Genomic DNA, 27,322 nt, shown 5'->3' on the forward strand with positions numbered 1-27,322 from the left:
GAGTGCCTGTGTCTCCTTCGGCAGGTGCGTCACCAAGGCGCTGTTCAACGCACAGTTTGGGAGCATCTTCCGCACCTTCCACAACCCCACCTACTTCTCGCGACGGCTGGTGCGCTTCTCTGACCTCTACATGGCCTCCCTCAGCTGCTTGCTCAACTACCGCGTGGACTTCACCTTCTACCCGCGCCGCACCCCCCTGCAGCACGAGGCGCCGCTCTGGATGGACCAGCTCTGCACCGGCTGCATGAAGACGCCCTTCCTCAGTGACATGGCGCACATCCGCTGAGAGTACCTTTATTGTCTGGATCAGGCCCAGCCCCACCTGTCCCGCCCTCTCCGGGCAATAAAAGCCGTCTCCCTCGTGCCTCTGCGTCACTTCACCTCGAGGATCCTCTGTGTGTCGGGGAAGTCCTCCTCCAGGAGCGAGTCCTGAGCGGGCAGCTGTCGGTTAGTGTCTGGGCCGAGGCTGGGTCCCAGGTCCCCTTGCCACCCCCCACTCACATCAAAGGGTTCACAAAAGGCCTCATGGCTACCAAAGACTGGGTTAGGGACGGAGACCAGAGTTGGGCTGGTCCCTTCCTGCCACGGGGAGAAGTCATCAGCAGCAGCATCTTCTGCCTAGAAAGGCAGGTGAGTTGTGAGACCTTAGCAGCCTTGCTGGCCCAGATCCCACACCTCCCTCAGCCCCCTGCCCAGCTACCTGGAAGGCAGAGAAGCCAAAGCCCGTGGACCGGCTTCGGGCACGAAAGTAGAGGGCTCCGGCCACCAGGCCAAGGACGGCTCCAGCAGCCCCCACGGCCCCCACGCCCACTGCCACAGGCGGGGCCTCTGGGGCCACCACTGCCCGCTGCAAACAAGGAGAGCGTGAGGGACCTGGCCGCAGCGGCCCCCTCACCCCTCCCCACCCTGCCTGTCCACGCTCAACTCACGGCCTGCGGGGGCGCCAGCAGGGGGCTGGCCAGAGTGTGGATGATGCCGTTGAAGGCCAGGATGTCCCACACGATGACGCGGCTGACCACAACTGCCCCTGGGACCTGTAGGGAGACTGGAGTCAGGCCCAGTGATGATCAGTGAGGGCTGGGCCAGCAGGGCAGGGGCCGCTTCCAGACTCACCTCAGGGGCCCGAGAACTGTTGCCAGGGCCCAGGTCGCCAATGACGAGGCTGAGGCCCGAGTGCGCGGGAAGCAGGGCACCCTGGCTCGCGTTGGTGCTCAGGAAGGTGGTGTTGGAGGCATGCAGCTCCAGGTCTGGACCGCTCAGGGTCTGTGGGCACAGCACAGCTGTTGTGGACCAAGCACAGCAAGCAGAGTCAGGCCCTGTGCTCCCCACACTCCCCGTTACCATGTTGTCGGCGAAACCTTCATCGACAGGGACGAAGAGTGTCTTGTAGGTGTGCTCGTCATCCAGGAAGTCCAGAAACTCGAGACCCCTCGGGGTGGCATTGGCGTAGCCCAGTAACATCTGGGGATGGTGGGATGCAGGGTTGTGGGTGGGTTCCCTCCACAAGGATCCCCGCTACACCACACCCCTGGCCCCTGGGTACCCCATAGAAGATGGAGAAGTTGGCGGTGGTGGCCAGTACATCCAGCAGCTTCCCATTGCACACGCTGGTCCCATCACCCACGAAGCCATCGCGGCATCGGCAGGCCACGTCTGCAGGGAAGGCAGTACAGTGAGTGAGTGCATCAGCGGGGAGACAGAAGCGAGCGGGCTTGGGGGCGGCCGTACCTCGCATGCGGAAGCAGTAGGCGTCCCAGCGCTCCGAGAGGTTCTCCCGGGCGCCCAGGCTGACCACGCCCACCTGGCCGTCCCCACAGTCTGCCGCGGGGAAGACGACAGGGTGGGCGGCCGAGCCATTGGCCAGCCAGCCCACAAGGCAGAGGTGAAGGCCCAGCTGTAACGGGAGAAGCAGAGGCTGAGACCCAAGGCCCAGTTCAAAAGGGTCCCCACAGGCTTGGCTTCAGACTCCCAGGCCCCACATACCTGCTGGGCAGCAGAGAGCTGAAGGAGAGAGGCAAGGACAGCTCCCTGGGCCCCACAAGCCGCCTCGGCCTCTGAGAAGTTCAGGCCATAGGGGCCGCTGGGGGCCTGGAGGTGAAAGACACCAGCTCGCTTCTCTGCAGAGGGGAGGGGTGCATGGTCAGTGGGCCACCACCCGGGAAAGTGAGGGTGTGGGGAGGGGGCAGGGAAGCACACCCTGGAAGTGAAGGTCAGTGCACACAGCGTCTGCGTGACAGGGAGGCGGCCGGTCCAGGCAGCGGTCCACGGGCGGCTCAGGTTCCAGCAGACACTGCAGTCCATCACCCACGTAGCCAGTGTGGCACACACAGCGCCGTGTGTTCTGGGGCAGGAGAGCAGGTGGGCACCCTTTGGGGCCTGGGGCAGCCAAAATCGGGGGGACCCCCCCCAACCCGGTGGCTTGGCTCCCCCTGCTCACTGGCCCAGTGTTCAGGCAGTCAGCGTGCTCACTGCAGCCCCCACGGAGGCCATCCTCACAGGGGTTGCGGGCCCGGCAGCTCCAGCCATCGCCCTCGTAGTCTGGCCAGCAGATGCAGGTGACCGCTGTGCCCACCTGGCTGCAGTTGGCATGCTCGCTGCAGCCACCACGCCCCTCCTGGCACAGGTCCACCACTGGAGGTGGGGAGGAGGGTGTTGGACCAGGTAACGCTCCGGAGGGGATGGGAGGGGAGTGGGCCCTCCGCCCCGGCTCACCTGTGCACGTACGGCCGTCCCCTTCGTAGCCCAGGCTGCACTCACAGCTGTTGCCAGCGCGGCACACGGCCTGGGGTGCGCAGGGCGGAGCACACACAGGCTGCAGCTCTGTCCCCCAGGGCCCACCCCACACATCCAGGTTAGTGGCTGCCCTCCTGGACTCCCTTCCGTCCGAGTGTGCAGTTGGGGCACGCACTGGTGTGTGCAGGGTGGGCACAAGCACAGGGCCCACTCACCCAGCTGCACCTCACAGCGTGGCCCCGTCCAGCCCTCATCACAGAAGCAGGAGCCAGAGCCCCCCAGGCCCTCGTCACAGCGGCCGTGGGAGGTACAGTTGCAGGCTGGGGAGAAGGACAGGCAGGATGGTGTTGGCACATGGGCCAGGGGGGTCAGGGAGCAGGGCAGGGCCGGGCAGCACAGCCTACCTTGGCACAGGGGCCCAAAGGCTCCCGGGGCACAGAGCTCACAGGCCGTGCCGGCGAAGCGCGCGTGGCAGCTGCACTCCCCGCTGCCGCTCATGCCGTCCATGCACGAGCCGCGCTGGTTACAGGGGCTGCTGGCGCCGCCAGGGCAAGCTCAGGGAGAGGTGAGGAGAGAGGTGAGGTCAGGCCTCGTCAGGAGCCCCGCACATGCACCCCCAGCCCCCGTGCCCTGGAGAACACCTGGACCCCTAACCCAGTCCACCAGGTCCCGTACCACCTACACCACCCCCCTGCTCAAAATACACTCTCCTGCAGGTCCACTCACCCCAGCCTGACCACCCCGAGCCCCTTGCTGTGCTCCCAGCCGTCTTGGGGGCTGGGAGGCCCGGGCAGCAGAGTCTGCAGCCTCGGGACACTCACCTCGGCACTCGCTGCCGTAGTGACCAGGGCAGCAGCTGGGCTTCCAGGTGGTGGTGACGCAGCTGCGGTAGCAGCCCCTGCCCAGGCCTTGGGGGTGAGCCCAGGGGCTGGGCCGGGTCCACACGCTGCGCAGGGCCAAGGAGTGCAGCGGAGGGGACGTCCAGAACTTGGAGAAGTAGCGCCAGCAGGCCTCAGGGCTGCCCTGGGCCAAGAGGGATCGGGCTGCAAACCTGCGCCTGTTGGGCCCTGCCCAGCCCCGCCACCTAGTGCCCAGCCCCTTACCTGCTCCTGTGAGCCCGGAGGGCAGGGGGGTTCCAGCCCACAAATGCTGCAAACTTTCTGCGAGGAAAGGAAGGCAACACGGCAAGTCGAGTGGGTGGAGAGGACAGTGCCAAGTGGCCTTGGCACCCCCCTCCGCGTCTGGCCTGTGGCCTCCCTCACCAGCCACAGCGGTCGGGTCTCGAAGCGGTCACAGCGGGCACCAAGGCCAGGCGGCTCCAGCAGCTGGTCAATGCCATAGGCCAGGCCCCCCTCAAAGGGCAGGTGTCGCTGCACTATTCGGGCGGCGTCCTCTCCCACCGTGAGCGCGCCCTGCCGGGGAGGGATTTGCAGTAGGCAGGCGGTGTCACAGGGGTACTGCAGACCCCACTGTCCAGGCCACTGCCTCCTGCTGCCCTCATTCAAGTGTCCTCCCCAGACTCACCGGCCGTGCGCGGCTGCAGGAGAAGGAGATGGGGGTCCCATGCATGGTGCGCAGAGGGCCCAGGTTGGGCAGGTCAGATGCCAAGGCCTGAACACATGGAGCCATGGTTGGAGCTGGGTGGGCAGCCTGAGGGGCAGGCAGTAGGAACCATGCCCTGGGGGTTCACCTACCTCGACATTGCGGATCACATGGCCCCGCAGAATGGCTGCCAGCTTGTCACGGTGGTCCTTATGGTAGAGCCAGACCTGGCGATCAGGAGGCAAGGCTTGTAGGGCGGAATCTGTGGGCCACAGCATGGTGAGCGGCCTGTGGGAGGAATCTTGAAGCAGGGGCAGGAGGCCAGCCATCTGGTGAGAGAAAGGACGTGTGGTCACAGCCCCGGCCGAGGCCAGTGGGCTGATGGAGGGGCCCGGGAGAGGCTCCAGGGACCAGGGTGACCTTCCCACCAGCCACACTCCTCTGTAGCCATCCCAGGCCGACAGACATGTACATACATGTGTGTAGCCAGGTGTGCGGGCACGTAGGAGCACACACACTGAAAAGCTCACATGGGGGCAGTACCGTCACAAGGCCACTGAAGATCTTGTAACCGAAGGTCTCTGCAGCAGCGGTGAAGTTTCTCTGGGGACAGGGGCTCAGTGAGCAGAGAGGTCAGGAGGGGAGGGAGGAGAAGGAGGGTCCCAGGCCCGCAGCCAGGTCCTACCCTCGGAGCTGGGGCAGCATCAGCTTCCCAGTGCAGCACTTCCGGCGGCAGCAGGACACGGTCGATGAAATGCAGGACACCGTTCACAGCCTCCTGGTCGCTGCTCACCACGCGCGCGAAGTCATTGATGTAGATGTTGCCCTGGGGGTGGGCCCGGGACGGAATGAAGCCAAGTGGTTGGGGGCCTGGTTGGGCGAATCTTGGGGAAGGAAGTGGGCAGGATCAAGGCAGAGCGCGGGCCTCGCCTCCTGCCCAGGGAAACAGCTGTTGGATTTGGCTGGTGGGAGCCCCACGGACACGGGGCCACACTCAGAAGTCCTGAGCCCAGGACTAGCCCCTGGCTGGTAGCAGGCAGCGTCCAGGGCTGGTGTCCTCTCCCTGTCAGTAAAGCCAGCCTGGGAAGGTGAGAGGGTCTTGAAGGCACGGGCGCAGGGCCCAGGCGAGGACCCTGAGAGCAGTGGAGTGCTGGGTCTGTGGACAGCCCGTGTCGGGGGCGGGTGGAGCTGGGCCTACCTCCCTCTCGCTGAAGCGCAGCGGATGCCCCGAGAGTGCGGTGGCATAGCCCTCCTCCAGAAGCTCCTGGCTTCGCAGCTGCCGGCAGCCAACAACGTGGTACCGGAACACAAGCTGGCGATTGGCGCGAATGCGGGCCAGCTCGTCCTACAGTGGGAGTCACGAGGGTGCAGGGGCCTCACTGCCACCTCTGTGCCCAGGCAGGGCCCACAGCCCAGCAGGCCCACCCCGCCCCAGCCTTGCTCCAAGGGCTGAGTCACCTGTGACATGTTGGTCAGCAGATCTGCATGCGGCACAAAGACTGTGAAAGGCCCGTCCCCCTTGAGGTCCTTGTATTCCTGAGGGGAGAGGGTAACAGCTTGAGTGGGAAGGGCAACTTGGGACCAACTTGAGGCTTCTACTGATTTTCCAGGAAAGACCTGGACTCAGAAACCAAACCAGCAGCCAGCTTCTGACCAAATAAGACTATCAAGGCTCAGAGACAGGTGGGACCTGCAGGTCAGAGAGACCCAGGCTGGACCAAGGATGTGGAGGCCAGCTGGTCACTCACCAGGAGATGGAGGCTGAAGAAGGAGGCGTGCTTGTCCCGAAGCAGCTCCTGAGGCAGGGAAGGCAAGGGTCAGCTCAGAGTTTAGTCGGCCTGCAGTCAGGGCTGGTGCTTGTCCCAGCACCGGGAGCCCAAGGTCTGGCCAAGGCAGAGATGAGGAAAGGAAAGCCAGGGCAGTCTGCTCTGAGATCAGAATGGGTTTCATGGACCGTAACTGGGTCAGGCCCAGGTGGAGTCAGGATCAGGAGCAATAGCCAACACCATGGCTCAGGCCCATGGGGGGCACTGCCAGGGTCGGGTCGGGGCCCTCCCTGGGCGTCATTACCAGGCTGACGCGGGCTCGGCAGGTGAAGCCATCCCCCACGGTGCGGACCGCATCGCAGGCGCAGGTCCTCTGGCCATCCCCCGTGCTTTTGCACACGGCATAGGGGCTGCAGCCTCCGTTGTTCTGCGGTGGGGACAGGAGAGAGGCAGCAGTGACTCCCAGCCCTCCTCGGCCCTGACCAGCCCTGGGGAAGGGGCCGCGAGCTTCCCTGTCCACGCCCCAGAGACCCGTTTCCTCCTGCTCACACCTGACCTCGTGGCGAAGGTGGCTGTCCCTTCAGAGGCACTCAGGACCCCGCTGGGGCTCAGGAAGTCTGGGCACCCCCTCCCTGGCCCCTCCCTCTTGGACACTGGGGGTGCCCTGGGGGCCTGACCTGGGAGCAGGGGTCCAGGAGCACACAGGCCCGGATGCCGTCCCCACTGTAACCTTCGCGGCAGCTGCAGGAGACCTGTCACAGATCCCAGTCAGCGGGGCTGCTGGATGGAGGCACGCCCCTCCGAGGGCCTGGTCTGAGGAGCACCTGCCCTGTGGGGGACGGCCCAGCCCCAGTGCGCGGCTCCCCCAGTCATCTCACCTGCTGGGGGCCTGTGGGGATACACTCGGCATGCATGTGGCAGCCCCCATGGCGGATGAGACAGCTGTTGGCTTCTGGGGGAAGAGGCGCTGGGATGAGGGGTAGCCCCTCCATCCGTCCGTCTGGGTGCTCTCCCCCTACTCTCAGCACCCACACTCCCGTGTGCCCCTCAGCCCGTCCTGGTCTGACTGAAGCCAGACCCTCAGCCTGCGCCAGCCCTGGTGGAGGACACCAGCCTCACCCTGGCACAGCTCCCCGTCGCCCGTGTAGCCGTCCAGGCAGGTGCACGTCCGCTGACCAGGTGCCACGGTTGTGCAGTTGGCGTGGGCGGAGCAGCCGCCATGGTCACGCGCACATGGGTCCACCACTAGGGGCAGACGGGCCCAGAGAGCTATGAGCAGGGTGGAGGGGCGTGGGACCGCAGGGACTAGGAGCAGCGCAGGCGAGAAAGGGGACGGCCAGGGGGAGGGTGAGACCCCAGAGGGGACAGAGACTGGATCTAAAGGGCATGGAAAGGGCTCTGGGGCGGTGGAGTGGCTAGACCTGAACAGGAGACGCCATCACCCGAGTACCCCGCGGCACAGACGCAGACAGGGGCTGCAGCCGAGTCCTGCACGCAGCTGGGGGGGGACAGCAATAGCTCAGGCAGGCCTGCTGGGCCCCCGCCCTGGCCCCAGCACCCCCGCCCACTGGCCCCAGGGCCGAGCTCACTCACTTGGCATTGGGGTCACACTTCTGCAGGCACTGAGGGCCACTGATTTCTGGGAGGGTAGGAGGATGATGGTTGTGACCATGCAGACCCCGGAACCACCTCCCCAGTGCTCGCCCCTCTCCCTGGGGGGCCGCTCCTCACTCTGGTCACAGCGGAGGCCCTGCCAACCCACGTTGCAGACGCAGCTTCCGTCCCCGCGGAGGCCCTCCTGGCACAGCCCATGGGCACAGTCACACACTGGGAGCAGGACGGGGTGGGGGGGACAGGCATCAGCCGGTGCCCTGCTCTGGGGTCTCCATGCCTGCTGCCCTTGGCCGGCGTCCCCACCTCTCCTGCCCGCCCCCCGGGTTCACCTCCGGTGCAGTTGGGCCCGTAGCGGCCCAGCTCGCACATCTCACAGGCCGTCCCGTGGAAGCCCTCATGGCAGCGGCACTCCCCGCTGCCCAGGAGCCGGTCCTGGCACTGCCCGTGGCCTGAGCACACGCCACCCAGACCCCCCGGGCACGGCTCACACAGGGTGCCGAAGAAGCCAGGGCAGCAGTCAGGCACCTGCAGGGAGCATGAGGATGTCAGGGGGTGGGAAACCGTGGGGACGGCAGGGCCGGGCATCTTGGGGCCTCGGAGAAATGGAGCCTGCCCTCTACAAGCCTCTGCGACAGAACTGAAAGAAGGGCCAGGCCGGACCCCACGGTGCGGGGCGCAGTTGCCCCACTGCTGCCCCAGGGCTTGGCTGGTGCAGTCAGCTCCAGGCTGAGCCCTTTCTCCCCCTCTGCACCCCCAGTCCCTGGAGACGTGGCCTCAGGGACACACACCGGCCCCTCCAACCTCAGCCCTCTCTCCCTTCCCCTTCCTCCAGGCCGTGGCTTCCTGGCTTCATCTCTGTCCCAGCCCCCACCACTGCCCCTGAAGCCTGATCTGGCCTCCTGCCCTGCCCCCCTCCCACCTCCTCTCTGGTCAAAGTTGGGGGTGGGGTGGAGGGCCTATTTCAGGGCAAACCTGGATCTTCTTGGCACACGTGTACGAACAGCCCCGGGGGAAGGAGTAGCCAGACCGGTAGACACAGCTCTTCCTGGGGGTGTCCTGGAAACGGGGACAGGCAGAGGGCTCAGCCAGCGGTCAGGGAGGGGCAAGGTGGCGAATGGGCAGACCGACAGACTACAGTGATCAGCGGGTGAGACAGGTGAACAGGACAGATAGCAAAAGGGTCAAAGAAGGACCAGGACAGACCCCAGGAAGAGAGGGTGGGTGAGACCCAGACATGGGCCACAGGCTGAATGAGTCTGGGTGAGGCCTCCTCTGGGCAGACATGACCCAGGCCTTCGGGCCTCCAGGGAAGCCGAGTGGCCCACGCTGTCCAGGAGTCCATGCCCGGTGAGCAGAGCTGGGCTGGGGAGCCTGGACACCTCTGGCGTGTGGCCAGTGGAGCAGGGACGGAATGAGCCGGGCCCCTTCTCACCTCCAGCTGGTAGCCCTGAGTGCAGCGGAATTTCCGGCTACAGTTCACACATTTCTCCTGAGGAGAAAGAGGGCAGAGAATTAGGCGGCCCTGAGGCGGGGGGCTCCAAACCCACCTGGCCTCCTCGGCGGGCTAACAGCTCTCCCACCCTCCCCAGGCGCCCCTCCCGCTAGCCAGCGCTGCCCGGCCTCTTACCCGCAGAGCCTCTGCGTGGCTGTGCAGGCAGCGGCTTGAGCCCACCGTCAGGACCCCCGACAGGCCGAAGAGCGAGCGGCCAGGGGCCTGCAGCACAGGGCCTTCCAGCGGCACATGGTTCACCTCGGGCTGGGGTGAGGGGCAGAGGCTGAAGCCCTCTTCCCACCCCCTCCCCACCCTTACCTCAGGGGCTGCAGGCCAGGGAGGTGCCCCAGATCTGGCGTAACCCCATGGACTAGGGGGGGTCTCCCAGGATGGGCCGTCCTTGGACCACAGGCTGGAGGTGCCCAGGTGGGGGAACTCCAAAGGAAAGGGGTGTTCAGGAGCAGGGTGCTGGGGTCAGGGTCTCCTTTGCCCACCCCCTGCCCAGTGCCAACCTGGCCACTGTGGTTGTAGAAGACAAGCCAGTGGGCAGGCCCCAGGAGGGAGTTGCGGTGCCCCCCCTTGCCCAGGGCCTCCATGGAGAGCGCCTCGCCCAGGATCACGTGGTGTCGCACAACGTCTGAGTCCTGGAGCGAGGAGGAGAAGCTCAAGGGCCGTGCGATGGGAGGCTGGCCCGCCCCCGGTGGCCCCAGTCCCGGTGATCTCACCAGGCTGCTGCTGTTGGCCTGGGCCTCCAGAGAGCGGTTGGTTGGCACGAAGATGGTGTAGGCGGTGGCAGCCTCAATCTGGGAAACCAGCTTGTGGCGCTAGGGGCAGGGGCAGGTGTCAGGGGTGGCCCGCTCGCCCTCAGTCCCCGCCCTGGGAGCCAGCAGCCTGGTCACAGCCAGGGTGAGGGCGCCCCTGACCAGATGCCCCCCTCCGCCCGCCCTTACCTGCAGCAGCTCCCGGAAGAGGTGGAAGGCAGGCACCGAGTCCAGCTGCTGAAGCAGCCCCTGCCCCCCCGGCACATCCCCTCTTGGAGGCAGTAAGACCTGGCACGGAGCACGGGAGCTGCTCAGCACGTCCCTGCCCCCTGTCTTGCCTAGAAGCATCCCTGTGCGCATGTCCCCTCCAGCCATACCTGGCTGAGGACGTGGAGGACTCCATTGGTGGCAAGGAGGTCAGCCACGTCCACGCTGGCATTTTGCACCCAGACCCTCTGGAAGGCAGCAGGGAGAGTTCAGGAGACACAGGCAGACGCTTAAGAGTGGGTATAGCACCAACAGAGGCTGCTGGCCACAAGGTACCCAACCGACCTGGACACCCTCTGACTCAGCACCTACCACGTGGGCACACAGACCCTCACTGGGGCCCAGGCATGAGGGGACAGGTGGCATATGCAGACCACAATGGACAAGCCCAGCCGGGCACTCATTCCGGCCCGAAGACGCTGCCCAGCAGCAAATGTGTCCTGAGCACAGCGTCTGGGCTCGGCCCTGGCAGGGTGAGGGGACCCTGGGCTGAAGCCTGCAGCCACCACTCGAATCGCTCCCATGCCCATAGGGCCCCCCTTCTGCCCAAAGCCCACCACATACCCCACTGACGTTGTGAATCTCCCAGTGTACGGAGGGGTTCAGGGTGGATACATTCTGCCCATGCAGCCGGGCCAGCTCCTCCTCGGACAGGGCACCCTGGAGAAAATGGGCCCTGGGGGAACACAGTTTAGGGGGGCCGTGGAACCAGGTTAGTGTAACCTACACACTTCACCCCAAAGGGTGAACACATGCCAAGTTGAGGACCTCTGGGGAGGGGCTGGGTCTCGCATGAGAGCCCCCTCCAAGAGCCCAGACCTGGCAGCCCACCTGACCAGCTGCGGCAGCAGCCGTGGCTGAAGCCAGAAGGCCTGGTCCTTGGTGCTCAGCCGACGGATGGCAGACTCCGAGGGAACCAGGGCTGTGACTTGGCTGTCAGCAGGAAGCGTGATGCCGGCCCCCTGTGCACGCGGTGTGTGGAGGTACAGGAGTCATGAAGGCAGCCACCGCCTTGAGATTGCAGTCCCCAGCCTCCTGGCCTGCCCTCCACCTCCAGCTGTTACGTGGCCTGGATGTGAGTCCCCAGCCCAGCATTCCACCCAATCCTACCTTAATCCACTGGTAGAAGACGGAGAAGTGGGCATTTGCCTCCAGCTCCTGAAGGGAGAGAAAAAGCTGAAGTCACCCATCTAGGGCCAGACTTGAGCCCCTTCCCAGGGACCCTGAGCACTGCCCCACCGCCCTCCCCACCCCCAAGTACACGAGAGGACTCCTGTTGGAGAGCAGGGAACCACGCACCTTGAGGATGTCTCCGTAGCAGCTGAAGCCATCACCCCCATAGTCAGGAGGACATGTGCAGACCCGCTGGCCTCCCCCCACTGCCCGGCAGGTGGCCTGGGGTGGAAGGGCAGACACGGCCTCCATTCAGCACCCGATGGCGAGCAGGATAGCACCCCCGTCCATCTCTCCATTCACCCCGGCCCATCCACTTGTCTGTCCACCTACCCACCCATCTCTCTCCACCCAGTCTGTGTTCAAGTGGCTCCTTTGCTGGGCCTGGCCCTGCCCCCCAAGACCAGTGAGCATTTGACATGGGTCACACTGACCCACCACAGCAGACGGGGCAGCCGGGAGGCCCTGGACCCTCAGGAGAGGCCTGAGCTGAGAGCAGGAGGAGCTAGCCAGGCCAAAGGTGTGGGGCGGGGAGGCGAGTCGGGCAGTGGGGATGGAGTCTGGGCAGGGGTATGGCCTTCATAAGGAGGCGTCAAAGCTGTCTTAAGGGCAAGCAGGTGACAGGGTTCAGATTTGGGATGCAGAAGGATCCCTATCCTGACCGGAGACAGGACACTGCGGGGGCCAGCCTCCCCCAACCCCGATGCCTCCCCTGGGCACGGAGACCTCTCAGGGGCCCCCTCACCAGATCATGGCATCCCCCGTTGCCCGCCCGGCAGGGGTCAATGGGGCTGCACACATAGCCGTCTCCCGCGAAGCCCAGCTTGCACGTGCACCGGCTCTGGAGACGGAGGCGGGAGCCTCATCACACCAGAAGCACAAAACCCTTTCCTCCCCAAGCACTCAGCCCGCGACGGGCGCGCGCCTGTTCAGACCCCGGAGGAGCTTCTCCCAGCCCCACCCTCCGAGGGTCACGTTCCAGTGCCGAGACTGAGGCCCTGAGGGGAGACTGGTTCTCCGGAAGAATCCCAGGAAGTGATGCTGTCGAGAGGGGCCTCCCATGCAGCCTGGGGCCCGGCCAGGCTGCTGAGGTCTGCAGCGTGCGTCCACACTGCAGGGGAGACTCCCCGGATCTCAGCTGCCCCTCTCTGTGTGTTGGGGGCACCTCCACCTGCTTACTCCATCCTCAGCTCTGAACTTGAAAGCTCCTGATGGAGTTCACATCCAGCTCTCAGGTCACCTGAGTGCCTCTGCTGAGGCCCCATGGGTGTGGTCCAGGAGCAGAGGGAGCCCCATGGGTCCCTGCGCCAGCCCGGACCACCCAGAGGCTGACCTTGACACAGCCAGGCGTGGCCTCCCAGCTTGCATGTTCGATTCTTCAACGCTAGCCAGTCCGCGGGCTCACCAGGCCTCACAGGCCTCACAGGGAAGTTTTCAGGTTCTGAGATCCTTTGACTGGACTCTGAGACTCCCAAGTCCCAGAGCTAGATGTGCACAAGTCTACAGATTTCAGGATGTCACTCTCCTTGGGCAGGGGTCTCTTCGAGCTTTTGCTCAGTACTGAATCCCTACATCTAGAACAGTGACTAGCATGTGACAGGTGCCTGGTGACCTGTGGGAAACCAGCGAGCGAGTGGATGAGCTACTCATCATAAGACAATGGCCCCAGAGGCCAGTTAGAGCAGAGAACTCGTGGATTCTTGGTTATGAGAGTCCTCACCCCTGAGAGGCAGGAGTCACAGCCTTCTGGTCTGGAAACAATGCTGCCCTAGACTGGCACCTTCCTCTCAAACTATTGTGACCTTCATGTTGGCATCTAGCACCTGTCCGCTGCTTTCAGATTGTACAACTCAACATTTCAGAACTGGATTCGCATCGTGTCTGAGGTTTAAGACCCTGAGCTTGAGTTCTTAGAGTGGATGTTGCTAGAGTCAGATGAGCTGGGGGGAGAGTCCCCCACGCCCACCCCACCCTGCTCTCTTGAGGCCTGCCAAGCTCACCTGCCCGGGTCCCACATAGCTGCAGAGGGCGTCAGCATGGCAGCCGCCTCGCAAGTCCAACTCACACTCGTCGACGGCCACGCAGACACGACCATCCCCACTCCAGCCTTTGTGGCACACGCAGTGGTGGGTGCCCCGGGCCCCAGGGACACACTCAGCCTGTGAGAGCCATGGACAAAGGACTCAGGGCGGCAGGCTGGGGGCGAGGGAGTCCCGCCTCTAGCCCATGGGTCAGGCCTTCAGGGCAGGGGCCAGGCTCACGTTCTCCGAGCACCCGCCGCGGTCTGGGCGGGAGCAGGGGTCGCTGGGTGTGCAGGAGAAGCCGTCACCCTCAAAGCCATCCAGACAGAGACACCTGGGGGTGGGTGAACGAAGGGCCTCCAGTGAGCCTCAGGGAGCTCTGAGCAAAGCACGGTCACGGCGGGCAGGGGAGCAGACAGGGAGCCCACGTCCTCACCTGGAGACACCCCCCTGGTTAACACAGCGGGCGTGTGGGTGGCACTGCTGGGCTTGCTCCGTGGACCCACAGCTCACCGTGGACTCGTTGCAGAAGCGGCCGCTGAAGCCTGGGGCACATGTGCCATGCTGGCACACCCCCCCACTGCCCGGACGGTTGTCACATAGACCATGGACACAACCGCAGTCTGCAAGGAGCAGACGGAGCAGGGAAACTGAGGCAGAGGCATGGCTGGCTGGGAGCCAGGACGCAGCTGGGCAATGCTGGGGCTGGAGCAGCCAGAAAAGGTCTGACTGCAGGGTCACAAAGTCAAGTCATCCCAGACTCGAAAGGAGACAGGAAGAAACAAGAGCAGAGCAATTCGTTGCTTACAGTCACCCTATTCTAGCTGCCCTGCTCCCAACACCATCACAAAGTTCTGTGTGTCTGACCTAAACCCTTCATGCTTTAGATTGAACTGTGGTTGTCTTTCCAGCATGGATCAGACACCTGCTTGTGTTTCCAAGGCCTTCTCCATGATCTGTGGCCTGAACCCTTTTTCCTGAGGTTCTATTTCATGTCTTGGGAGTCCCCAGCCCACCTTGCAAGCAGATCCTTTATCTCCCTGGCAGGGGGCCTTGGCCAGGACCACCCACCTTCCTGGCACTGGTCTCCATGCTTGTTCGGGTTGGAGCAGATGTGGCAGGCGATGCCCTTGTAGTCTGGGAAGCAGAGGCAGGCCCCGCTGCCCTGGACCCCATCGCTGCACTGGGGGTGAGCAGGAGGCAAGAACAGTCGCCGGGAGGCGATTATCCACACCCTCTCCCCCAACACCCCTTTCTCCCCACAACCTAACTCTGCACTCCTGCTCCCTGCAGAAGACCTCCTGCTGGAAGAGATCTTGAATCACGGACAATGCCAAAAGAACCAGCCCCCTAAAAGGCACCTGGCCCTGAAGGGTTCACAGGTGACTTCTGTTCAACCTAGGCGCCCCTATCCCCCCACCCCTCATGCCAGGGCAGGAGAGGACTCACGTTGCCTTTGCCATAGCAGGGGTTGGAAAAGCCCCCAGGACACTGTAAACAGTCAGGCCCAAAAAACCCTTTGCAGCAGCCAGGTTTCTGTAAGAGAACACGTCTGAGGGTCTGTTGGGAGCCACGCTGACCCCCAGGTCCAGCTGGCTTCTGCTCCCTGGTCCCATGTCTGCAGCAGGGGGTGGCCGAGGCCCCTCTGGGACACCTTTTCCACCATTAGGATGCAGCACAGCTCTCTGAGGATGGCAGCCCACCCAGCCATCCTGGTGGGTGCCCCGGGTGCCCCAGTGCCCCGGGTCGCCAGGCAGCGAGCATCCCATGCCCAGGTTCACCTGGATGGTCTGGTTGCAGTAGTAGGCGCAGCCCTTCTTCAGGACGTTGAGCCCAGTAGGGTCATGGATGTAGACACACTCCTCAGGAGAGATGTCCTGGGTGGGCCGGGCCAGGCTGGTCAGCAGGCAGGGGTCCTGGGCTGGCCCCCTCGCCAGGCAGCCCTGGTCAAAAGACCTCACCCCCACCCCTGGGCCAGGCACTTCTGCTGTCAGCGGAGCTGTGCCTCCAGGGCCAGCCGAGTCTCCCAGCCCAGCTTCCCCACCCTGACCCAGGGCAGAAACCTCACTGGGCAGTCAGGAGTCAGCCCCCAAGGGCCGGGCCAGGGGATGCTCACCAGCTTCACGCTGTTGGCGGGGCACGTGCTGGTGTTCAGGGCTTGGCAGTCCACACAGGAGCCCTGGGCAGGGCAGGGGGAGGAGAGAAGAAGGCTTAGTCATGGTTTATTTATTTAGCAAAGCCTAAAATGGTGGCACTGAGCCAAGACCTGAGACAGGAGAAGAGTCACCACAGGAGGGGCCGGGGAGGCGGGGAGGGGGCGTTCCAGGCAGAGGGAAGAGGGTGAAGGCCTCGTGGTGAGAGAGAGCTCGTGTGAGAGCAGCCAAGGCCTGGGCGGGGAGGCTGGGAACAGGGTGGAAAGGCATGAGTGATGGCCAAGGGCCTGTCAGGAGGACTGCTGAGGGCTGGGTGGGGGACATCCAGGCCAAACTGTGGGGCCTACGCCCGAGCCCCAGAGCCACCCACTCTCTAGAGGACTAGACAGAGGCGCCTCTTCTCCCCGGAAGATGGCCCCCACACAAGCGGCACTCACCGCCACGACCGCGTGCTGCTCCTCGTTGCAGAGCTTGGGCAGGATGGGCAGGATGCTCGGGGGCAGCAGGACGCCCTCCAGCATGTGGATCACACCATTGGCAGCCAGCACATCTACTCTCCGCAGGGGGACCCCCTCAGGTCCCAGCAGGATGCGCCCCTGTGGCAGAGCCCAGAGTGTACCCTCGGCCTGGCTCCCCTCTGCACTCATCACACTGTCAAGCCCCATCCTGCCGGCCACCTCTTCACTGCCCCCTGGCAACGTCTCCTGCCCTGGCAGAACCGCTCCAGCCTCCACTCCCTGATCCATGAGGTTTCTGCCACACGGAGCCCCCCGAGTTTGCTGGGACCCAGGAGAGGGATTTGGGCTGTGCCTGCTCCCACATGACCCCCACAGGGCCTGCCTGGGCTCGAAGGGCTCAAAGCACAACAGCAGGTCTGAAAGAGGCTTGACACTGGCTGGTCATCACCAGCCCCTCCACTGGTCCATCCCTGTGGCGCTCACCTCCTCTGAGATATTCACAGCCAGGATCTGGTTTGCCATGGTGAGCACCCGACCCTTGGAGAGGAGCTTCTCAACAGTCAGCTGGGGTGGAGGAAAGGGTGGCCTTAGGCCGGGCACTGGCCACAGCTTGGGGCCATGCCCAGTCCTGCCTAGGTGACTTGCAACTACCACCTTGGTCCCTAGACTCTTCCCTGTGCTGTAGAGTCCAGATGGCAGTGGGAAGGAGGAGGCCGCCCAGGGGAAGACCGACCGCTGCAAACAAATCCTCTGAGGGCCCAGAGGCAGGTGTCAGTGGGCCACCCTCCCAGAGGACCTCTCACCTGGCCATGGTTGTAGACGTGGTACCTCACCAGCTCCTGCAGTTTGGAGAGACCCTGGCAGGAGAGAGGGGTCTTGGCTGCTCAAGGCTCTGGGCCCTGTATCCCCAGCCCCCTCTCTCTGATGAGCTTACCGCCGTGAAGAGGTAGACCAGGCGGCCATCCCGCAAGCCATCCACTGCCTCATTGCTGGGGGCAAAGACTGTGAAGGGCCCGGGCCCATCCAAGAAGGAGGGCAGCCCACAGTTCTGTAGTGGGGAGAGAGAGGCTAAGGGGCTCCGAGGCCAGCCCTTACTTCTAAGTCCTGCCTGGGCCCTGCGGCGCTCAGTCTGCAGGGAATGCCCACCAGGAGTAAGTGGGAGACACTGGCAATGGGTTTACGCTACCACAGAGCTGCAGGATGGGGATGGGCAGGTTCTGGGACAGGGGCGTGGGCCAAGGCCCGTCCTACTCCGGAAACCCAGGTCACTGTGGGGCTACATTCTGGGCAATGAGGGATCCTGGCCCAAAAGATCAGACTTTCCCCCAGACTCACCTCCAGGATGGTTTCAAACCGGCTGAACACCTCATTGGAGGCAAGGATCTGGCCGATGGTCCTCTGTAAGAAGGCATGAGTGTGAGGGCCCAGAGGGGAAGGTGCTCCGCTCCAACCCTGCCCAGAGCTGCTGCGGGGCCTTCTCTGAACTCAGCGCAGGTCAGAGGTCATCCAGTGGCACAGGGCTGGGGGAACAATAGCTTACCTTGGGGTCCTCAGGGAGCTCTGGTGGAGGCTGCAACCGCAAGGCAGTGACGACGTGGAAGAGGCCGTTGGCCGCTGGGTAGTTAGCCTTGTGGATGGTGAATGTCTGCTGCGGCTGGTCTTGGTATTTGTAGGTATATTTCTGACGAGACATGAGATCATTGGCTCAGACTCCAAACACCCACCCCTTATCCTAAGGCTCTGTCCACCTCCATGCCTCCTCCTGGGCTGTGTTCCCCACCTGTGACTCCTCTGGCCTCCAGGCCGAGGCCCCTGCTTACCCTGAAGCGGCTGAAACTGACAGTGATCTCCTGCCCGGCGAGCGTCCACCACCGGCGTGGAGCCTGGGTCCCTGCCTCCTCCAGCATGTGCTGGCCGGCGATGATGTGCTGTCTGCACAGCTGCTGGGCGACGGATGCCTGAGGGCACAGGGGCGGGGGGTGCTGAGTGGGCCCAGGGCGGGCGGTCCTCTATCGTGCCACCCCGCCCAAGCAATGGGGGGACAGGGGGCCTCCCAGGGCTTGGTCCCGAGTGCGTGGGTGGTGGGGACGCTCTCCAGGCCCTTCAGCCTGGGGCGGGTCCAGGGAGGAAGCGGGAGCTCACGTTCATAGTCCTGGAGGAGGCGAGCGGTGCCAGCACGGTGAACGGGCCTGACGTGCTGAGGATCTCCCGGCAGCCCTGGTCTGGGGGCAGGAGGGGGCATGTCAGAATGGGTCTGGGAGGCCCTCAGGCATCAGTCCTGGGTTTTGGAGCATTGTTGGGGGGCGGGGGGATGCTGGGGTAGGTCTCGGGTAAATGAGGACATTGGCATCTGGGGGGCTAGCTCCCACCTCCATCATGCACCCCAACCCAGTCCATGCTCTGCTTCTACAGCTCTTGGGCAGAGAAACAAGGCATCTCCGGAGAGTCCACCAAGGGTGCTGGGTGTGAGGGGCGGGGTCTCTGGTAGGTGGCAGGGTCACACACCCAGCATGGCAAACGTGACTCTCAGCCGCAGTAACATGCTCGTCTGGCTGGCCTTCTGCACCTCGTGGAGCAGGTGTCCGTAGCAGGCGCGCCCGTCCCCCACCTCGCCCTCCTTGCACACACAGCTGGGTACGTGGGTAGAAACCAGTCAGGTTGGGGCCCATGGCCAGGCTCCCCCTTCCAACCTTCACCCACCATCCACACAGGCCCTGAGGTTCGCACGGGTACACACTCACCCCGGCCCAGCAGCCCTCTCTGCTGTCCCTGGGGCCCAGCCCGAGGCCCCCGTGCTCACCTGGTCTTTCCATCAGGGGTCACCTGGCAGGTGGCTGAGCGGTCACAGGAGAACGCAGAGCAGTGGGCGAAGCAGCCCGCGGAGGCGTCGTGGCTAATGCTGACCAGGCCTGGCTTACATAAGCAGGAGGCCTGGCCCGCGCAGCCGGGGAGGGTGGGGTGACATCACATCCATGAGAACCCAGAAAGCTCCGCTGGGCCCCCACGGCTGCCCTCCCAGACGCGGGCTGTCATCCTCCTCCCATTTTATAAATGGGGCAGCTGAGGCTCCCAGAGCCGTGACAGACCCACAGCCAGAGTGAGTGGGGGAGCGCTGGGGGCCGCCAGCTCACCTGGCCGGGCTTCCTGTACAGACACAAGGTGGAGTTGCTGGGGCAGCCGCCGTTGTTGGTGGTGCACGGGTCCTGGGGCAGACACACCGTCCCATCCCCGTGGTAGTTCTCAGGGCAGCGACACTGGGCCTGCCCTCCGGGGCCCACAGAGCACTGGGCAAGCGGGGAGCAGGGTGACGGCCGGCAGGGGTCGGAGGCTGCGGGGGCACAGAGAGAGCCCACATGAGCCGGGCCCCCAGGAGCCCCGCCCTCTGCAGCCTCTAACCAGGATGGCCCAGAGACGGGTGAGCAGGCTGATCCACACCTTGGGGACGGGCCCTATTTCCCTCCCTCAGGGATAGCTCTCCCTCCCTGAAAATGGCCAAATTATACTCGCTGCTTTAAAAGGATGCTCGTCCTGAGCTGGGGCCCCGGCCTCCTCTAGACCCCTGACTTACCCCGGCACTCGTGACCCTGCTGGGTATAGCCAGGCAGGCAGCTACAGGAGGGGGTCTCTTCAGAGCACTGGGAGTTCCGAGGACAGTTTAGGGCCTGGCAGGCGAGCAGCTCTGAGTGGAGAAGGAAGAGGATTTATTGCAGCAGCTCCAGGTTCCAGGCTGGGGAGGAACACTGGAGCGAAGAGGCTCTGCCCACTCTGCTGTGTGACCCTGGCCAGGGCCCCACCCTCTCTGGGCCTGTGGGCGGTGAAGGTTTCAGATGACACCCGCTCCCCCAGCCAGCTGTGAGCCTCTCACACTTAGAAGGAAGCTGGCTGCAGGCAGAGGTCCCATCCTGCTCTAGCTGGTGAGGAGTGCCAGCCCAGCAGCTGCTCACCCTGGTCACAGTAGGCTCCAGTGTATCCAGCGAAGCACAGGCAGCTTCCATCCCCACGCAGCCCGTGGCGGCACACGCCGTGTACACATCTGCACACTGGGAGGGACACGCAGGGAAAGTGGGATCCCGGCCCCACCCGGCAGGCACACGGGGATGTCGAGCCCCTGCCCTCTGCATGTCCAGAACTCAGCACCCGCAGGCACAACCTCCAGATGACAGAGGCGTGGGGCAGGACTGCAGGGGAGGTGGGAGCCCAGGGCAGGCACCTGGCCTAGTATGGGGGCTCAGGGAAGGCTTCCTGGAGGAGGCCTCCAAGAACAGCACGTGCAAGGGCTAGAGATGTGATCAAGCAAAGCTCGTGTCCCCATAGGAGACGTGTGAGGCTGGACGGCTGAGAGGGAGTCTGACAGCGGTTGGTTGGAGGGACTGGGTCCACACTGGCCCCCAAGTGGACACCGGCCCTACCCTCCTGCTGGGCCAGCACTCACCTGACTGGCAGTCAGGCCCAAACCTGTTGGGGTCCCGACACTCCTGGCAGGCTGAGCCACCGAAGTTCTCCTGGTGGAGAGATGCATCAAGTTAGTGCAGCCCCTCATGCTCCCCCCACCCAGTGCCACCAGGCCCTCACCTGGCACACGCAGGTCCCATTCCCGTCTAGGCCATCCAGGCAGGTCCCGTGGCCACTGCATGGGGTCTCGGCACCGCCAGGGCACTCTGCGGAACCGCCCCCCCACAGAACTCAGGTCTGTCCCGAGGACCCCCAGTTCGCCCAAGCCCAGCAGCTCTGGGCAGCCCCAGACGTGGTCCCTCCCTTGGGGGCAGCCAGAGTCAGGTGGCCAAGCTGTGCATTAAATGAGCCAGATGAAGGAGCATGCCAGCGGGCAGGGGCGTGAGGAGCAGGGCTGGGACCCCCCCCCCCATACCATAGCACTGGGACCCCCAGTAGCCCGGGCAGCAGGCCTTCTGCACCATGTCCTTCCAACACTCCAGGCTGCAGCCGCTCATGGACAACAGAGAGTCCCCCAGCTGGACCTCGTATCTGGGGACCAAGGATGGGCAGGGTGAGGTGAGGACTACCCCCTGCAGCCCCCAGCCCAGCCTCCCACCCTGGGTTCCGTGGCTCTCACTACTCCCCCCATCCCTTCCCGCCTGGCCCACGGCGGACGCTCAGTAAATAGCGTCAGGCCCGCCTCCTACTCCTTTCTCCCTGCCTACCTGTCTCACTGGAGGGGCCAAGAGACATGTAGATGAGTGAATCCCTGCCCTCATCTCCCCAGGCCTGCCAAGCCCTCTTGGTCCTCTGCCACCCCACAGGACAGCCCTGGAAGCAAGCGACAGTGGGGATGCACACCGGCAGTCCTGTGAGATCTTCTCCGGGAAGGCCCGAATCCAGCCCAAGGGACACACTCGCTTCTTGATGGCAGGGCACGGGGTGCAGGGTATGTGAGTGACGAACTTGGTCTTCACATCGCAGCGTTTGGACCGGACCTGGCCCAGGGGCAGGGTTTGCAGTGAGGGGCCTGGACCCTGCACACAGCCAGGACTCGTGGTCACAGCGAGGCCGAGCACCCCTCTCCAGGTGCTGGTTCCCCATCTGTTCATCGAGGAGGTCCTGAGTCTGGGGGGACCCTGCCTGTCACAGGCTGTCCCCAGCCACACACCTCTGCCTGGGGGCCCGGAGGCACACAAAGAAGCCCGAGTCTGTGCCTTCTGACATAAAGGGCATCTGGCGTTTTTGTTCCATTCTGGGTGATTCAGAGGAGGAAACTGAACCCCGGGCAAGTGGCCCTCACCCGTAGCCACTCAGGGACTTGAACCTAGACTCTCAGCCTAGTGCCAATTCTCACCTTTCATTTAAAAACAAATGCTAAGTGACAGAGATACACCGCCACACCATGCCCCAGCCCCACGCAGGACGAGAGTTTCAGCCGCACGCTGCGGGGCTGCCCGTCCAGCTGGCCCCCTGCTCTGAGCACATCCCTAGCTCTATGCTGACCGCCTCTGCCAGCCAAGGGCCCTGCCTGCTCCCTCAGGTCAGAGGCCCAGCAGCCGGCACCATGCCTGCAATAGACCCACGTGAGCAGGCGTGTGGGAGGGAGTCTGAGTTTGGGCCAAGCAGCCCCAGGCCCTGGTCCAGGCCTAACCCACGACCCCACATGCCAGCTGGGACCCAGGGGGCCACTGCCCATCACTAGGTGGGCAGTGCTGGCAGTGAGGGAGCTGAGAGGACCCATCCCGGGGAGGCAGCCATTGAGTTGGGACCTGCAGGATGCATGAAAACTGATCAGAGGCAGTGCTCCTGGCAGAGGAGACAGGAGAGGTAAAAGCCAGTAAGTGGGAAGAAGCAAAGAGCCGCGTGTGATGAGGCAGAGACGGGCAGAGGGGCTTGGGCCAGGCCAGCGAGGGGAGGTAGAGTCCGGAGGAGCGCCGGGACTCACTTGTGTTTTCAGTGGGTCCTCTGACTGCTGCATGGAGAACAGAGCAGGGGACAGGGAAGAGAGTCATCCAAGTGCCAAGAAAGCCCTCAAGTCCCACCTGCTGGCCTGTCACAGCTCCCCCAAGTCCACCACCACCGGGGCTACCATTGTGGCAACAATGTTCCAGTCTTCTCTAGCAATGACCCTGAGCGACACTCCCGGCTGCCGGGGGAGAAGAGACCCCAGGGAGGAGCACTTTGATGAGGAGAGGCTTTAGGGACTGGAGGCCTGGCCTGGAGATGCTGAGAAGTTCCCATCTGAAAAATGCTGAACACACTCCAAAGGGAGTGAACCCAGAATATTTCTTTCCTAGAACACATCACAGATGTGCAGCTCCCCAAGCGAGAGAAAAGGAGAAATAGCGCCTGAGCCCTTTTCTGGTGAACATGAAGGGCCCAGGGCCTCTCCCCACTGCTGCGATTTGGTCTTTTCCGCTCCCTCTGTGGTCTGCAAAGAGGGAAGTAGCTGTAGGAGGCCTCAGGCTGGCTGTAGGCTGGATGCTGTGGTCTCATTCCCCATCCTGACACTTGGGCTTTGCTGACCCAGAGAGCGACTAGGAAGTTGGGTAACTCCCAGCCAGGCAGCTGCTGGCTCAGGGCAAAGGCTTGGCACGCAGCTGCTTCCCCTGAGGACCACCTGGCCGGCCAGACTCAGCTGCCAGCACCATCACCAGGGGCCTGGGGCCAGCGAGAGGGCACCGTCCTTACTCCTGGACAGAAGGGGGTTCCATTAAGTAGGGCACGAGTTACCAGTATGGGAGGAAGCTGGAGCCTGTGCCCTGCTGGTGGAGTGGATACACAATCAGGAGATGTTGCATCTGTAAATCGGTGATGGATGGATGGATAAACCAGTGACCAAATCACACCTCTCTGGGACCTCACCGGAGGTGGGCACTCAGGCCCCCTCTGCCTGGCGGCCTACAACCTCACCACTCATCCCACTGGGTGGAGTGCAGCTGGATCCCAGCCGAGTGCTGAATCAGATTCCCTTCTTCCCGAGGGCATCTCAGGACCCGTCTGAGCCAGGCGGGCACTGCCCCCCTCCCTGTCCTAATCCAGAACTGATTCTGCAACGTCTGCTTCCCACAGAGACACTGCTGGGGAAGTTAAGGAGACACGAGGTATTAAGCTTGTTGAGACAAGATGAAAGAAATTCCCCCAAGCTGGGGTCTAGGGCCCAAAACCCAAACTCCTTCAAGACCAAGGGATCTCCAAACTTCTCCTTGATGTAGATCAATGTCCCTCTCCCCTCAAACCCCAGCTGAAGCCTGCAGATTTCACTTGCATCAGCATGTGCCCAGCAGAAGGGGCACTGAGAGAGACTTGAGTAGGCAGGTGCTAAGCCCCCTCCTCCAGGAAGCCTTCCCTGACTCACTGCCTGAACCTCCATCTGGCAGAGTCCTACTCCTCACTAACTGTGACCCAAAAGTTATCCGTCCCCTCAGAACTTCAGTTTCCTAAGGTTCACAGTGAGTCTCATGCTACACAAGGTGCCGAGAGTGCTGAGAGGCCAGCGTTGACACATTCCTGACAAAATCCCCAGGGCCTACTTGCCTTGCCCCAGCTGGCTGAGCCCCAGGCCCAGAAGGCAGATTTACAGGTGGTCTGTGACAAGAAAGGGCTTCCCAGATGGTGCTAATGGTAAAGAACCCACCTGCCAATGCAGAAGACTAAGAGACATGGGTTCAATGCCTTGGTCGGGAAGATCCCCTGGAGAAATGGCAACCCACTCCAGTATTCTTGCCTGGAGAATCCCATGGACGGAGGAGCCTGGTGGGTTACGGTCCATGGGGTCACAAAGAGTCAGACACAACTACAGCGACTTAGCATGCAGCACACATGTGACAAGGAAAAACTCCCAGCCTGAGTATCCCCCCAAAGACCCCTGTCACAAGAACACGAGGTGACCTTTGAAATTCCCTTGTGTTGTACACATGATGAAACTGAGGCAGGGAGGGAGCCGGAACCACTCGCAGGGATCAGCATGGCCTGAAACCCTTGGCTCTGCCACCATCTCCCTAACTTTTTCAGCCTCAGATCTGCCCATCCCCAACCCTGACCTGGCCCTGAAGCTGGGGAGGCCCCTCTTCCCGCCCCTCCTCTGAGAGACCATAGGCGAATGAGTGAGCCCCATGGTGGCACGAGGCCTGGGTCCCCACCTGGTCCTGCCTGGCAGTGGGGCCCTGGGCAAGTCCTTGCCCTCTTGGGACCTCAGTCTGCCTGTCAGTGATTCGAGGACTGTCACCACGCTGAGGGTAGGGGGTCTTACAGAAACGCCAGTCAGGATAACGTCCCCACAGTGGGGCCTGGGCGGATCTGCAGACAGGCAGTCCGAAGGGGGCTTGTGCACACAAACCCGAAGCCGTGCCCTCGGACCCTGTCAGCTCCTTCCTCGTGGCTGGATCGGGACTCGCAGAGCGTGGCTCTGGAGCAGGACCAACCTGTCTCTATAATCCCTGGGCCTTGGCTGCCTCAGGCGGAGAACAGGGCCCGCTGCTCGGGGACTGGGAGGATTCGAAGGCATGACGTCCCTGTGCCCAGGGCTGTGTACTTGGCGAACAGCAGCTCTTAGATGTGAGGGTGTGACTGGTGGCTGCTGTTTGCCCAGGAGGACTGGGTATGCATAGACCTCACTGTGCCTCTGGGCACTCTCAGGCAGGACACAGGCACACACACACGTGCACACACACCCAGCACGCCTACGCACAGCCTCTCAGACTGTGAGCCTCTCAGTCTGTTAGCTCCGCGAGGTTGGGGGTGATCACATCTCCCACCCTCAAGCCAGGGCCAGAGAGAAACCGGGCCTCATTCCAGGCAGGGGGATGGGCCTGGCTCCATACCCCTAACCCTCAGGCTGGGGAGCCCTGGGAGAGCTGCCCACACCACCTGGCTGGCTAGCCAGAGACAGGAGGGAAGGCTGAGCTTCCCTGCCACCCCAAAGCATTGAAAACACAGACCTCAGCCTGGGGAAGTGGGCACAAGAGCCCAGCCCTCCGTCCGGCTCAGAGAAGGTCAGACAAGCAGCAGCTGCCGTGTGTGTCACCAGCCCTGTGCCTGCTCCATGAGCACACCCTCCCTGCTCCCACCATGGCCAGGAGAGCCTGGATATCACGCCCCACCGATGACCAGCTCATACTCACCTTCTGCTCCCCAAAGAAGCTGGGGCCTGCCAAGCAGAGAGCCAGGAAGCAGAGCAAGAGGTGGCCACGGGGCCCCGCCATGGCCAGTGGCGGCTGGCGGGCACGTTGTCCGGGACAGAATCAGGGCAGCGGTGTGGGGAACGAGCTCTAGGAGGCAGGCACTTCGCTAGCAGGCAAGACGGGGCGGGCAGGCGCTTTAAAAGCAGCCGGGAGGCCCCGCCAGCTCCCCCCCACAGGAACCCGCCAGGATTTCCTCCTGCGTATCAGCAGCCTGCAGGCGGAAGGGAAGGTGCTGGCCACTGACCCCTGCATGGATGCCTGGGCCCTGCTGGGGACTTCCTGGCCCGGGACCCTCCTCCTGGCATCACAGCCTCCAAGCCCATTAGCCACAAGCCTGGGGTGTATCAGAGTTGGCAAAGCCCATTCAGGGGCAGATGCAGACAACTCCCCACCCCAAGCACCTACAAGCCCAGCATGTTTCATTCAGAGGCTCTGGGGGTTCTGGAGGGTCGGGGAGAGGGCAGCCTCAGAATCGGGTCTGCCTGCCTCCATCTGTCCAGCTGCTCAGGGCACCTGGCAGCCTCTGTGCTAAGTGGAAGCTGTTCCCCGTCACTTGCCCGGCTTCACTTGCTCACCCTTGACTGAGCTTGCCCCACTCAGCCTCCACCACCCCCGGATTCCCATCCCCACCACAGGCCCTCTCCCAAGGGGCACCCCCACTGTCAGTATCCCTCTTGCCCCAGTCCAGTCTCCACTCAGTCCTGAGGCTTCCCCCTGCACCCTGCACCCCCCTCCACACCAGGCTGGCCTCTCTGACCTGCTGTCTGCTCCCCCTACTCTGTTCCACCATAGGTTTTTCTATCAACACTCTGCTAAGCATAGAGTAAGCTCCCTTGGCACTGCCGTTACCCCCCAGATCCAAACAAGACTCACCACAAAGTTCAGTCTCAGGCCAGAGGTCTCCAGCCTACACCCCCTTCTAGCACTGGCCACCAGCGAGCGCTGTTTTATTTATTTTCGAACCCCTGCTGGAATGTCAGCCACGGGAGAGCAGGGACGGAGGCTGGCTGATTCACACATAGATGCCGTTCAGATTGGTGGGATGAATGAATGAGACGTTCCTCTTACTACGCTGATACTGGTGGGGGAATGGAGGCTCAAAGGGGTAGGGAATTTCATCCAAGATCACTCAGCTAACCAGTGGAAGGATCCAATCCCAGGTCTGCGGCTTGTGGGTACCCTGCCCCCTACTACACTGCAGATGATCCCGGCCAGGTCCCGTCCTCATGGACCCGGGCTGGGGTCTGCACTTACCTGTTGGGCTGCGGGGTCTGGGAACAGCAGTCCAGGTGTACTTGTGGTGGGCCCTGCCTCTGGACTGTAACGCTCCACTTATGGACGATGTAACCAATGAAGACCAATGAAGGGGACTTGGCAGTGACCCCTCCTGTACCAGCTGAGAGGCTACAGGGCTCATCTTCAACATCTGGCTGAGGGGAGGTGAAGGGGGAGACCCTCCCCTTGGTGGCTGCCCCCATCCGCCAGAGCCTTCCTGAGAGTCATGGGCCCTCCAGGCGAGGATTCCCCACTCTGCTTCACCAGGAAAAACCGAGGCGAGGCAGGCCTGGGAGCCAGGCTGACCCCTCCTCCACCACCCAGCACTGCTCGTCCCAAACGGTCCTGCAACCTTAGGACCCAAGGCTCCTGACAGGGCCAGGATGAGGGAGAGGCGAGCGGACCTCAGGGACCCTGCTGCGGGGCAGGAACGGGTTGAGGAAGGAT

The 27,322-nt window shown here is 63.3% G+C and overlaps 2 protein-coding genes across 4 annotated transcripts in view; one reads left to right on the forward strand and one right to left on the reverse strand.

The window, feature by feature from the left end:
* NT5DC2 (5'-nucleotidase domain containing 2) overlaps positions 1-364 on the forward strand; it is a 51,684-nt gene extending 51,320 nt beyond the window's left edge. The window contains exon 14 of the mRNA XM_045163898.1: positions 25-364. Within this exon, the coding sequence (XP_045019833.1) occupies positions 25-286 (262 nt within the window). The 3' untranslated portion in view covers positions 287-364. The remainder of the gene's footprint in view (positions 1-24) is intronic.
* On the reverse strand, positions 279-25,779 carry STAB1 (stabilin 1). Of its 3 annotated transcripts, none has more exons than XM_044933841.2 (69): positions 25,541-25,771; positions 21,276-21,451; positions 20,848-20,963; positions 20,553-20,638; positions 20,413-20,482; positions 19,925-20,020; positions 19,549-19,659; positions 19,112-19,308; positions 18,781-18,911; positions 18,486-18,610; positions 18,123-18,202; positions 17,801-17,938; positions 17,521-17,661; positions 17,316-17,378; positions 16,915-17,028; positions 16,784-16,837; positions 16,464-16,544; positions 15,960-16,118; positions 15,486-15,548; positions 15,151-15,246; positions 14,819-14,905; positions 14,441-14,552; positions 13,806-13,992; positions 13,610-13,703; positions 13,349-13,507; positions 12,094-12,189; positions 11,475-11,570; positions 11,286-11,333; positions 11,007-11,137; positions 10,740-10,851; positions 10,286-10,363; positions 10,098-10,196; positions 9,873-9,971; positions 9,660-9,791; positions 9,283-9,411; positions 9,088-9,144; positions 8,628-8,711; positions 7,985-8,180; positions 7,773-7,868; positions 7,635-7,680; positions 7,463-7,539; positions 7,161-7,286; positions 6,920-6,993; positions 6,719-6,793; positions 6,346-6,468; positions 6,024-6,071; positions 5,734-5,811; positions 5,474-5,620; positions 4,961-5,101; positions 4,819-4,878; positions 4,428-4,604; positions 4,258-4,344; positions 3,996-4,145; positions 3,837-3,893; positions 3,555-3,756; positions 3,138-3,287; positions 2,949-3,053; positions 2,713-2,820; positions 2,438-2,631; positions 2,197-2,341; positions 1,984-2,117; positions 1,729-1,894; positions 1,544-1,653; positions 1,342-1,461; positions 1,114-1,263; positions 930-1,034; positions 701-847; positions 502-618; positions 279-429 (listed from the first exon to the last, which is right to left on the reverse strand). In XM_044933841.2, the coding sequence occupies exons 1-69, from the start codon at positions 25,619-25,621 to the stop codon at positions 373-375; spliced, it is 7,746 nt and encodes a 2,581-aa protein (XP_044789776.1). In that variant the 5' UTR covers positions 25,622-25,771; the 3' UTR covers positions 279-372. The 3 variants fall into 3 exon arrangements, 2 of the variants coding, with proteins under 2 accessions (XP_044789776.1, XP_006044105.3); XM_006044043.4 differs by having other exon boundaries at positions 21,276-21,412; positions 25,541-25,770; XR_006547405.2 differs by lacking the exons at positions 279-429; positions 502-618; positions 701-847; positions 930-1,034; positions 1,114-1,263 and having other exon boundaries at positions 1,984-2,088; positions 25,541-25,779.
* Between the last annotated feature and the right edge of the window lie 1,543 nt (positions 25,780-27,322).

Source organism: Bubalus bubalis, chromosome 21 (assembly GCF_019923935.1).
Source record: "Bubalus bubalis isolate 160015118507 breed Murrah chromosome 21, NDDB_SH_1, whole genome shotgun sequence".
NCBI lineage: Eukaryota > Metazoa > Chordata > Mammalia > Artiodactyla > Bovidae > Bubalus > Bubalus bubalis.

Coding starts and splice junctions, on each gene's coding strand:
- STAB1 (XM_044933841.2), bottom strand. CDS start 25,621: ATGGCGGGGCCCCGTGGCCACCTCTTGCTCTGCTTCCTGGCTCTCTGC. Junction 13,993..14,440: donor TGGAGACCAGTGCCAGGAAG/GTGGGTGGTCCT, acceptor TGCTCCTTGCAG/ACTGCGGTTGTGTCCATGGT. Junction 430..501: donor CCTTTTGTGAACCCTTTGAT/GTGAGTGGGGGG, acceptor CTGCCCGCTCAG/GACTCGCTCCTGGAGGAGGA.